Genomic DNA, 12,375 nt, shown 5'->3' with positions numbered 1-12,375 from the left:
AGAATAGAATTGAGAATAGAATAGCATATAAAAAATGGAATGGAATGGGATAGGATGATAGGATAGGATAGGATAGGATAGGATAGGATAGGATAGGATAGGATAGGATAGGATAGAATAATACAGTTGGAAGGGGCCTTGGAGGTCTTCTAGTCCAACCCCCTGCTTAGGCAGGAAACCCTGCACCACTTCAGACAAATGGTTATCCAACATCTTCTTAAAAATTTCCAGTGTTGGAGCATTCACAACTTCTGGAGGAAAGTTGTTCCACTGATTAATTGTTCTCACTGTCAGGAAATTTCTCCTCAGTTCTAAGTTGCTTCTCTCCTTGATTAGTTTCCACCCATTGCTTCTTGTTCTATCCTCAGGTGCTTTGGAGAATAGTTTGACTCCCTCTTCTTTGGGGCAACCCCTGAGATATTGGAAGACTGCTATCATGTCTCCCCTGGTCCTTCTTTTCATTAAACTAAACATACACAGTTCCTGCAACCGTTCCTCATATGTTTTCGCCTCCAGTCCCCTAATCCTCTTGGTTGCTCTTAACTGCACTCTTTCTAGAGTCTCAACCTCTTTTCTGCATTGTGGCAACCAAAACTGGATGCCGTATTTCTAGTGTGGCCTTCCCAAGGCCTTATAAAGTGGTATTAACACTTCATGTGATCTTGATTCTATCCCTCTGTTTATGCAGCCTAGAACTGGGTTGGCTTTTTTGGCAGCTGCTGCACACGGCTGGCTCCTATTTAAAGCGCTGTCCGAAGATATGTGGCCACCATGAGTAAATGCCGAAGACGCATGGAACGCTGTTCCCTTCCCACCAAAGGTGGTTCCTATTTTTCTACTTGCACTTTTTACGGGCTTTCGAACTGCTAGGTGGGCAGAAGCTGGGACAAGTCACGGGAGCTCACTCCATTATGCGGTGCTAGGGATTCAAACCGCGAACTGCCAACCTTTCTGATGGAAAGCTCAGCCTCTTACCCATTGAGCTACCGCGTCCCTTTCAAATCTATACTAGTCTTCCCTTATTTCTTTGTCAGTAAAATATAAATTTAACAATCCTGTTAGCTTGTTTGTCTAGTTGCCATTTCTCGCCGGGCCCGTGTCCTGTGTGAGCCCATGGCCTCTTTAAGTCCTTTCGTCCTTCCTTTGGCTGTCAACCTGCGATCCAGTCAATGAAGCTGTTTGTTTCCCCAACACTTTGTTTTTTCCTGCCCATTTAGAGGCTTTTCAACCAAGAACAGAACTGGCAAATGCAGCCTTGATTCTCTCATGAATCATGGCGGTTCTGCTGACTGGGGAATTCTGGGAGTTGAAGTCCACAAGTCTTAAAGTTCCCAAGTTTGGACCCCCCGCATTAAACAAAACAGAAGCCTCATATATCTCATTTAGCCCTGGGAATTTCGGTTCACTTCCATCGGGGGGGGGGGGTGGAAGATCGTGTTCCTTATTGACTTAAAATAAACAGGGGTGACAATATTGTCGCCCTTCTAGGATTAGAAAATGTAGGATGCCTTTGGTGTAAAACATCTTTTATGCCCCCCACTCGGGAGAGAAAGAGATCTGCAGTCCCATACTCTCTTAACAGATTAACAGAGTTGGAAGGGATCTTGTAGGTCATCTAGTCCAGGGGTCTCCACCCTTGGCAACTTTAAGACTTTTGGACTTCAACTCCCAGAATTCCTCAGCCAGCTTTGTCAAGCTTTGCTGGGTGAGGCATTCTGGGAGTTGAAGTCCACAAGTCTTAAAGTTACCAAGGTTGGAGACCCCTGATCTAGTCCAACCCCAGGGGACCCTACACCATTTCTGGCAGAAGGCAGTCCAGTCTCTTCTTGAAAGCTTTAGCCCAGATTTTACAGGTTAACAGAGTTGGAAGGGACCTTGTAGGTCATCTAGTCCAACCCCATACCCAAGCAGGGGACCCTACACCATTTCTGGCAGAAGGCAGTCCAGTGTCTTCTTGAAAGCTTTAGCCCATATTTTACAGGTTAACAGAGTTGGAAGGGACTTTGTAGATCATCTGGTCCAACCCACCCACCCCGGCCAAGCAGAAGACCCTACACCATTTCTGACAAATGGGAGTCCAGTTTCTTCGTGAAAGCGTCCAGTGATGCCTGGGGAAGGCGAAAATGCCCCCCCCCCGCCATGGTGCAGGAAGCCAACTAGGCCACATCCTGGCAGAGAACCCGTTGCTGAAATTTTTGAAGCCCACCTCTGACCCAAGTTGGCCCCTCCCTCGGCTGCTCAGGGAGACAAGAAATCCAGATCATTCCAGTCTTTATTAAATCCCTGGACAATACAAGCTGTACAGGAGCAATTCTGGATAGTCGTGGCAGTCAGAAAGATGGGGTTAGGACTGAAACCGGGATCGTGCTAAAAGAAGGTTGGGTTTCACTCCCCCGAGCCATCAGCATCACTTGTGGGACAAGGGGAGGTAGGGAAGCACCACAACTCCCACAGTCCACAGCCTCTCCCCGCCCCCCATGTCCATCGCCTTCCACAAGGATTTCTGGTGATTTGATTGAAGTGGAGGGACTCAAATGTTTACTGCTTCCCTGCACCCCCCGCTCCAGCCGAGGTATTGATGGGAAGGGGTGAGATGCAGATGCAGGTTGAAACAGGCAGCGGCTGAGAAGAAGCCGCTGGCAACAGGAGCCAAGGCTGTGGGGAATCGGAGTGGAGACTGAGTGGTTTGGCCCCAGAAGTGGTCTCCGAAGCCCCTTGCCTGGAAAGCTGAGAGAGAGGGGGAGGGAGGAAAGGAGGGAGAGAGAGAAATGGAGAGGGAACCGGAGAGAGAGGGAGGGAGTGGAGAGGGTAGGAGTGGGAGAGAGAGACAGGGAGAGAGAGGGAGAGGCAGAGACAGGGAGGGAGGGAGTGGATAGGGAGTGGGTGGGAGTTGGAGAGAATGGGAGAGGAAAGAGTGGAGAGGGTGGGAAAGAGACATAGTGGGAGAAATAGAGAGGGAGTGAGGGAGAGAGAGGGAGGGAGTGGAGAGTGGAGAGGGTAGGAGTGGGAGAGAAAGAGACAGAGAGAAATGGAGAGAGAGGGAGAGAGATGGAGAAGGAGAGACAGGGAGGGAGGGAGGGAGTGGATAGGGAGTGGGTGGGAGTGGGAGAGAGTGGGAGAAGGAAAGAGTAGAGAGGGTGGGAAAGAGAGTGGGAGAAAGAGAGGGAGGGAGTGGGAGAGAAAGAGAGAGAAATGGAGGGAGATGGAGAAGGAGAGACAGGGAGGGAGTGAGTGGATAGGGAGTGGACAGGGAGTGGGAGAGAATGGGAGAAGGAAAGAGTGGAGAGGGTGGGAAAGAGACATAGTGGGAGAAGGAGAGGGAGGGAGTGGGAGAGAAAGAGAAATGGATAGAGAGGAGGGAGTAGAGGGGGTGGGAGTGGGAGAGAGAGACAAGGAGAGAGAGGGAGGGAGATGGAGAGAAATGGAGAGATGGAGAGAGACAGGGAGGGAGTGGAGAGGGAGAGAGAAAGGGAGGGAGAGAGGGAAAGAGTGGAAAAGGAGGGAGGGAGAGCTGGAGAGAGAGAGAGAATCTCAGGGTAACACAGAAAAAAGTCCAATCTTCTGGGAGTCTTCCAAAGATTGCGGCAGGTAAGGGCCTCCTTCCTGTCCCCACTGGCATTGTTCATGCTGTCGAGAGGAGACGCTTCCTGATCAAAAAACGACAGAGATGCCCTGGTGCCCAGGCTTCGACCTTGCCAGTATTGCTAATTCACACTGCTGGATAAAAGGCTGCTTGCTGCACAAAAAAAAAGAAGTAGAAATAAAACAGAAGAAGACACAGAGCAAGACGGCAAAAGCTTGCTCCAGTTTTTCAAAATCTCGACACCGCTCTGGCAGTGGTGAAATTCATTTTTTTTACTACTGGTTCTGTGGGCGTGGCTTGGTGGGCGTGGCTTGGCTTGGTGGGCGTGGTGTGGCTTGATGGGCGTGGCTTGGTGGGCGTGGCAGGGGAAATACTGCAAAATCCCCATTCCCTCCCCATTCTGTGGCCAGCCAGAGGTGGCATTTGCCAGTTCTCCGAACTACTCAAAGTTTCCGCTACCGGTTCTTCTCCAGAACCTGTCAGAACCTGCTGAATTACACTCCTGCGCTCTGGAAAAGTGCTTCAGGGAGGCTTGCAGCGAGGGCCTGAAAGGGCAGCTCTAACAAAAGCCGTAATTTCAGTTGAGTATTTAAGGGGAGAAGCAGCTTATTTAAGCCAATAAGTAGTAAAAGTGATTGGATCTGAGTAATATCGGCTGCCAAAGGAATCTCAATCTCAATCTCTCTCTCTCTCTCTCTCTCTCTCTCTCCCTCCCTCCCTCCCTCCTTCCCTCCCTCCCTCCCTCTCTCTGGCTTCTAAACTTGTTTTCCGTTCTGTTATCTAGACCAGCGGTCACCAACAGGTGGTCCGTGGACCTCTGGTGGTCCGTGAGAAAATTTTTTGGTCCACAGAAAAATCTTGGCCGGATACGCCCCGCCGAAGCAATTATTCCTGCTTGCTGACGGGATGGGGTCCTTCAGGCACTTAGCTTGGCTGCCTGTTTATTCATTCTTGGCCGTATTTGAGAGTCTTTGAGGCAATGGACAGCAAAAAATAGGGTTGAGCCCCGATGCTTCTCTCCGCTAACAGGTGGCCAAGTTAAGTGCCTGAAGGACCCCATCCGGTCCTAATTCATATTAGTGGTCCACGGGATTTAAAATTATGAATTTAGTGGTCCCTGAGGTCTTATATAGAGCCGAGGTGGCACAGTGGTTAGAGTGCAGTACTGCAGGCCACTTCAGCTGACTGCTATCTGCAGTTCGGCGGTACAAATCTCACCGGCTCAAGGTTGACTCAGCCTTCCATCCTTCCGAGGTGGGTGAAATGAGGACCCAGACTGTGGGGGCGATATGCTGATTCTGTAAACCGCGTAGAGAGGGCTGAAAGCCCTATGAAGCGATATATAAGTCTAACTGCTATTGCTATTGCTATTGAAAAGTTGGTGACCCCTGATCTAGACAGCCTCAGGGCTGCATCCTCAGCCAAATGAGCCTCAGAGGAGAGAGATCCAATTTTTTTCTCTACTGGATGGTGGTTTCTGATGTAGGTTCCTACCGGTTCGGACCGGTTCGGATGAGTAGGTAGTAACTCGGCCTGCCGCACCACTGAACTGGTTCTCTTAGCGCATCCCTGAGCAAACCAGCAGCAGCAGCAGCTGGAACCCACCCCTGGGTGGTTTCATATTCAATACCTCCCATGGAAAGAAAGACCCTCCCCCTATGCTTGCAATTCTGGAGCTGAGTCGCCCTTGTGGCCGAGACGACCTCACTGCAAGGCCATGCTCTTGACAATCTTGCCACAACAGAAGCACAGATGGCACAAGTGTCACACTACAGATGGCACCACGACACAGAGGGTGATCACAGCACACTACAGTAACTCAACTTGCAGCTAATGGTGAAGAGAGAGGCACAGATTCCTAGTGATTTTTGAAGGCTGGGGGGGGGGCTAGAAGTCTGCCTGAGTTTCTTGGCTGGAAATCCGAACTTGCCAAAACGTGACACATGGCCCCTCGTTAAACGTGGAAACCCAAGTGGAGCTGGTTCTGGGGAAGGGTCCATCCCTCTCCCCAGTGGTGGGTTTCAAATTTTTTTAGAACCTCTTCTGTAGGTGTGGCCTGCTTTGTGGGAGTGCCTTGCCGGCCATGTGACTGGGTGGGAGTGACTTGCTGGCCATGTGACTGGGTAGGCATGGCCAACCTGTAAAATGTGGTGAAACTGACTTAACAATGCTCTTGCTTAGCAACCAAAATGTTGGCTCAGAAACTCTGGCATTGAAATATGCAAGTCTTAAAGCTGTCAAGTTACAAGATGTTTGCACCCCTAACCCTTTAGGAAAAAAATCCCAGGGGTGTTCAAACTTGAAAGCTTTAAGACTTGTGGACTTCAACTCCCAGAATTCCTCCTCTCGCTCTTCATCTTGATGATGTGCGGACGGGCAAGGGGAGGGAGGGAGGGAGCTGGAACCGGTTCTGAACGGCAATGTAGATTTGTGGAACCTCTTCTATAGAAGAGGTCAGAACTGGCAGGAACCCACCTCTGCCTCTCCCTCTTCTGAACCCTTCTCTTGGCACTGGAGCAGTACACACAGAGACACACACGGATACACATGTGCTTTGTGCTTTGTGTAGCACTCGTGGACTGACCTGGGGTGGGAGAAGAGTCGTCACTCACCGTCGTCAACAATGCTTCCTGGTTGTCAGCCAGAGCCTGCTTGGCTAAGTAACGCTCCCTCTTGATCTTGACTTCCAAGGATTCGGGGATGTCTGGCACCAGCCAATCAATCAGGCGCAAGCAGAAGAAGACAACATGCTGGAAAGAGAAGGAGGGAGGAGGAGGGCCCAAGGGAATTGCCCATCCCAGAATTATAGCAATATCACAGGCTTATATACTGCTTCACAGTGCTTTACAGCCCTCTCTAAGCGGTTTACAGAGTCAGCCTCTTGCTCCCAACAATCTGGGTCCTCATTTGACCCACCTCGGAAGGGTGGAAGGCTGAGTCAATCCTGAGCCTGGTGAGATTCGAACTGCCAAATTGCAGTCGTCCGGCAGTCAGCAGAAAAAGCCTGCAGTACTGCACTCTCACCACTGCGCCACCGTGGGTTGTTATCAGCCCTTATGACCACCTAAGCCAATACCACACACTCTCTCTCGCTTTTGGAAATGAAATTTTGACAGCAAGAAAAGGGCTGCCCAAAACTCTGATTTCAGGAGCTAATTTCTGTTCCTAAATCAGCTCTGGGGTACAGAAATCTTAGCCACTGTGTTTTTTTTTCATGAAGAGCAGATAATCGATATTTACCCTGATTGGCAGGCCTGACATTTGAATACGACCTCGCCTTGGCAAATGCAGATAAGGCCCAGCAAATTTCAACTCTATTTGGATAAAAATGAGATGGTTCTAAGAGATTATTCAACCGAATAAAACATGGTAAACAAATGGATAATTTTCAGGTGCCATGGGAGGGCTTTTGAGAGAAATTAAGTGGTGGCTCATTGGCTAAGGCGCTGAGCTTGTCAATCAGAAAGGTCGGCAGTTCGGCGGTTCGAATCCCTAGTGCCGCATAACGGAGTGAGCTCCCGTGACTTGTCCCAGCTTCTGCCAACCTAGCAGTTTTTTTAAAAAAAACAATTTTTATTTGACTTGAGCCAGGCCTTGTTTGCTCCCAATAAGCCAGAGCTGCTGAATCCCACATACCGTGTTTTCCCGAAAATATGAACCAGGCTTACTTTCTTTTGGGCACTGAATTACTAGGGCTTATTTTTTTGGATCTCTTATTTCTTTTGAGTGACACTGCAGTGAGAAGGGGGTGGAGCTACTCCACATGCCCCACACCAGCTTACCTCAGCCCCCCAACAGTCATGCCATCCACCCCCTGACATCTGCCTTGTGTTGTGGTGGCGGCCCATTTCTTCTGGCACCAGCGAGGCACTGCACGAGGCCGAGCAATGCAGCCTTGGGACCATCCATGCACTTAAAACTGCCTCGTGGCCGTGGGACCAGGGCCTTATTCCGCCTTCTGCGGTGGTGCCGCGCCAGTGCTGGAAGAAGTGGGCGAGGCAAGGCAGTTGTCAGGGCGTGGGTGGGCTGGCTGTGGGAGCTCTGACATAAGCAGGTGTGCATGTGGAGCAGCTCCATCCCCCCCTCCCCTTGTGTCAGCGGCACTGCACGCAACCAGACAGAATGGATGGTCAGGCGACTGCGTAAGCGCTTAAGTACCGTATTTTTCAGACTATAAGACGCACCGGTGTATAAGACGCACCAACATTTCCACGCTCTTTTAGGGGGGGAAAGATGCATCTTATACTCTAAAAAATACAGTAAGGCTTATTTTGGGGGTTAGGGCTTATATTGGGTGCATGTGCAGAAAACATGCTAGGGCTTCTTTTTGAGATAGGTCCTATTTCCAGGGGACTCACCATCATAATTCTCTGCGCACATTCTGTTCATAAAAATGCCTGGGACTCACCTCAAAGGCGATGATGAAGCCCAGGCGAATGGCCAGAAGTTTCCAATAAAAGAGGGTGTAGTTCCCGTGAGCATCGCGGAAGGCTTTGTACCTGTGAATGGGCCATGGTAGATCAGCATCGCGGGGTAGTGGGGGGAGTCCTAACCGTGATTGCTGGCGATGGAGACCCTTCCACTCACCTGCACATGGTATGGTTGCCGTGCATGTAAGCGGGTGGGGAGTAAGCCAGGGTGAAGTTCACGTAGCCGTGGAGGTGGCTGTCATACTCATATTGGTAGAGGAGCCGTGGCAGGAAGTCCGAGGTGAAGGCGATGAGAAAGGCCTGGGGGCAAACAGGCAAGAGTGACCATCATCGGGAAGGGGAGGTTTTCTCTTGTTTAACTCTTAGCTCCAGAGAAGGTGAGGACCTCCACGTCCCCCCAGGAAAAGGGATCTTGGAAGCCACCACTCAGTGAGGAATGGCTTGAGGATCTCCGCCGCTTCTTCTAGACTCACATTGACAATGACGGAGATTTGGGCCAAGACCTCAAGGAGGAAGAACCAAACACTGATGTCCTGGGCACGCTCAGCGACCGGTCGGCGGTACTCGCAGACAAATTTCTGAGCATCCAGACGGATTTCAACCCAATTATTGAGCAGGGCGAAGAGAGGGGCCAGCGGGAAAGCAGCCACAAAAATGGTGATGAAGCCAAACTGGAGCACTAAGAAAGAAGAGGCCATGTTCAGTGTCACTATTTTACAAAATCCTGTCGTGGCCAGTCAGCTGCTGACCCCTACAGCAACCAAATCAGAGGAGGAGGAGGAAGCCAGGGTCAGCATCAGGGCAACTGAGAGCTCTGAAGGGGAAGAGGGAATGGAGCAGTCAGAGAGAGAGAAAGACAAAAGTGGAGCCTGGACCATCCATCAACCCTCAGATGGAGAGTCAACAGTCCCCAGGTCTGGAGGTGGCTGATGAGGAAGAGGAGGAACAGCTGGGTCCAGTTCCTGACACACAGATGTGCAGAAGGCAGAGGAGAGGAGAGCAGTGGAAATCTGTGGGCTGGTCCTTCGAATGGAAGAGCCACCGCTGCTAGCGAAGCCCCAATAGCAATAGCAATAGCAATAGCAGTTAGAATTATATACCGCTTCATAGGGCTTTCAGCCCTCTCTAAGCGGTTTACAGAGTCAGCATATCGCCCCCACAGTCTGGGTCCTCATTTTACCCACCTCGGAAGGATGGAAGGCTGAGTCAACCCTGAGCCGGTGAGATTTGAACAGCTGAACTGCAGATAACAGTCAGCTGAAGTGGCTGCAGTACAGCACTCTAACCACTGCGCCACCTCGGCTCTATGCCCCACCCTAGCTCTGGGGATAAAAGGCAGGCGTGGGGGGGGGAGGAGATGAATAGATGTGGCAGACAACTATTCATCTTCCAGCCAGCCAGACTTGTTCGCCTGCAGTGAGAGAGAAACCTTTTGCCGGGTCTGCTGGCGCTCCTAATAAAGGAATCATTGCTTTAAATACAGAGGGTTTGTCGTGTTTGGGGGAGCTGGACAAATCCTAAACAATCCTCGGAATGACTGGAGGAGCAAGGCTTGTGCCTCTTAAGACCGACACAATGTTCCTTTGCGTGGCTCTTTCTCCCTTACCACTGCATGTCATTCTAGCGGAAAAATCAAAGACTGATTGGATGACCAAACTTTCAGGGTAAAGGAGAACTGGAGGTATTCAATTATCCTAAACATCTTACGTTTAACGAAAGTGGGAGCATCCAATATACCGTATTTTTTGGAGTATAAGATGCACTTTCCCCCCAAAAAAGAGGGTGAAAACTTGGATGCATCTTATACACTGAGTGTAGCCCCGCCCGCTCACCATCCCTCACCCTTTGGCCTCTGCCTCCCAACAATTTTAATCTGTTTTGTGTATCTTGTTTTTTGTCTTGTTTGTTTTTTGTATTTCCCCCTTCCCCACTTGTTTGTTAGCCGCCCTGAGTCCCTCGGGAATAGGGCGGCATACAAGTATAATAAACACTTAAACACACTTAATTTATTTCCTTGCAGCAAAAGAGGAAAATGGGGCTCGCAGAAGCAGCAATCGGCTATGGCAATCCCTGCAGCCTGAAACAGCTGATCATTGGGAGGCCCTGCTGAAACTGAAAGTGAAATTGGAGGCAAATTGCTGGGAGGCAGAGGCAGATTTTTTTTTCTTGTGCTAATCAGGCTAAACTGAAACAGGCTGTTTGCTGTTTGCTGCAAGAAGATAAGTCAATAAGCTACCCGGAGTCCTCCGGGATTGGGCGGCCTATAAATCCATTAAATGAAATTAAATTAAATGAAATAACTATAAATGCCTATAGAATGTTCAAATTATTCCTTATTCCTTAAAGACTACTTTATTATTGTTCTAGACATCTTAACAAAACGAAGAAGCTTTTTAAAATAAAGGTTTGATCTGAAGAGGCCCAGTGCTATTGTGTCTTCTTTTAAATAGCAGAGAATAACGTATACTTCCAGAAAGCCACATCAATTTTAACAGCATCTGTACAAGTATAGTCTGAAAATGTAACACCACAAACAGTGTACATCGTCTGTACTGTTTGCTGTTTGCTGCTTGCTGCAAGGAGGCAAATTGCTGGGAGGCAGAGGCAGATTTTTTTCTCCCTTGTTTTCCTCCCCAAAAGCTAGGTGCGTCTTATATTTCAGAGCATCTTATTCTCTGAAAAATATGGTAATTGAGACTTTAGAGTTACCTTTTGGAAGTTGGGAGGATGGACAAGTCTGCTGCCCACCACTGAATCAATGCAGCTCTTGATCTTTGGAGAGCCACTTGTAGAAGAGATCTCCAAGTCTCATTGGACCAAGGGATGGGCTGAATCTAGGACCCCATCCCTCAAACTCCTTTTGCTCCTCTGTGTTTCAAAGGAGCTGAATCCTGTTCTCCCTTCGCCACTCACCCATCTCCAGGTACTCTTCGAAGAGGCCTTCACATTCAATTAGTTCGTAGTCTTCCTCCCACCGTTTGGACTCCTGACAGATCTGCCCCCCTCGCACCTTGGCCAGCTTCCTTTTCTGGTGCCAAGCCTTCAGTTTGCTGCAGGAAAAAAACAGAAACGGGTTGCTTCGGTTTGGCTGTCCCCTCGGGTCGGGAAATGCCCCTCAATTACTGGCACTCCTTTCACCAAACCATCTCGTTTTTCTCCGCCGTTTCCCTGAGAAGGCAACTCACGGAACGAAGAATTCCTGGACGTTGCTGACGATCTGCTTCCCAACCATGATGATGAACAGCTGCTGGGCCAATTCGATGAGACATCCACCGGGACCGCACTGCAGGGGGGGGGGAGAGTAGGGGACATAGATATATCGCTCTACATTGAGGACAACCATTACTAGAGCCTCCCATAAGGAGCCGAGGTGGCGCAGTGGTTAAATGCAGCACTGCAGGCTACTTTAGCTGACTGCAGTTCTGCAGTTCGGCTGTTCAAATCTCACCGGCTCAAGGTTGACTCAGCCTTCCATCTTTCCGAGGTGGGTAAAATGAGGACCCGGATTGTTGGGGGCGATATGCTGACTCTGTAAACCGCTTAGAGAGGGCTGAAAGCCCTATGAAGCGGTATATAAGTCTAACTGCTATTGCTATTGCTATAGCCTCAAGGCGGCCTAGGAAACTCCAGGCGCTGATTTACAAGCTGTTACTTTGGGCCACGAGGAACAACAAGACAGGAATCTTAAAAAGATTTGTTTCTTTTTAAAATGAGAATTTTGAAAAACACACTTTTACAAATATTTACTTCCCTCCCCCCACCTTTGGACTAGAAGACCACCAAGGTGCCTTCCCACTCTGTTATTCTGCTCTGCTCTTTTCTGTTCTGTTCTATTCTATTCTGCTCTACTCTGTTCTACTCTACTACTACTATGCTCTGCTCTGCTCTGCTCTACTCTACTCCATTCCATTTTATTCTTTCTGTTCTGTTCCATTCTTTTCCATTCCATCCCATTCCCTTCTGCTATTATTCTGCATGGCCTTGGTTAAATGGGCATAGCAAATTTCTCTCTGCAATATTGCATTCATCGACTGAACCCATTTGCTCAGCAGTGAAGGTGCAGCCAAAAGAAAATGCAGATATGCCTGGCGTGAAATGCAGCCTCTGCCCAATCCTTTTGGGAAGAGGTTGTCGGTGCCCAGAAGTGCCGAGGTGGCGGAGTGGTTAGAGTGCAGCACTGCAGGCTACTTCAGCTGACTGCAGTTCTGCAGTTTGGCTGTTCAAATCTCACCGGCTTCAAGGTTGACTCAGCCTTCCATCCTTCCGAGGTGGGTGAAATGAGGACCCGGATTGTTGTTGGGGGCAATATGCTGACTCTGTAAACTGCTTAGAGAGGGCTGAAAGCCCTATGAAGCGGTATAT

General features: G+C 49.5%; 1 protein-coding gene across 1 annotated transcript in view; it reads right to left on the bottom strand.

Moving 5' to 3' along the window:
- Nucleotides 1–3,704: 3,704 nt before the first annotated feature.
- Nucleotides 3,705–12,375, bottom strand: part of LOC116518689 (anoctamin-7-like) — a 30,609-nt gene continuing 21,938 nt past the window's right edge. Inside the window, exons 17-23 of the mRNA XM_032232204.1 lie at nucleotides 11,199–11,296; nucleotides 10,927–11,063; nucleotides 8,487–8,692; nucleotides 8,171–8,313; nucleotides 7,992–8,082; nucleotides 6,168–6,333; nucleotides 3,705–3,736 (exon numbers count right to left, since the gene is read on the bottom strand). Coding sequence (XP_032088095.1) covers nucleotides 3,705–3,736; nucleotides 6,168–6,333; nucleotides 7,992–8,082; nucleotides 8,171–8,313; nucleotides 8,487–8,692; nucleotides 10,927–11,063; nucleotides 11,199–11,296 — 873 coding nt within the window. The remainder of the gene's footprint in view (nucleotides 3,737–6,167; nucleotides 6,334–7,991; nucleotides 8,083–8,170; nucleotides 8,314–8,486; nucleotides 8,693–10,926; nucleotides 11,064–11,198; nucleotides 11,297–12,375) is intronic.

Source organism: Thamnophis elegans, chromosome 15 (assembly GCF_009769535.1).
Source record: "Thamnophis elegans isolate rThaEle1 chromosome 15, rThaEle1.pri, whole genome shotgun sequence".
Classification (NCBI taxonomy): domain Eukaryota; kingdom Metazoa; phylum Chordata; class Lepidosauria; order Squamata; family Colubridae; genus Thamnophis; species Thamnophis elegans.
This window is presented reverse-complemented; position numbering and strand designations above follow the sequence as displayed.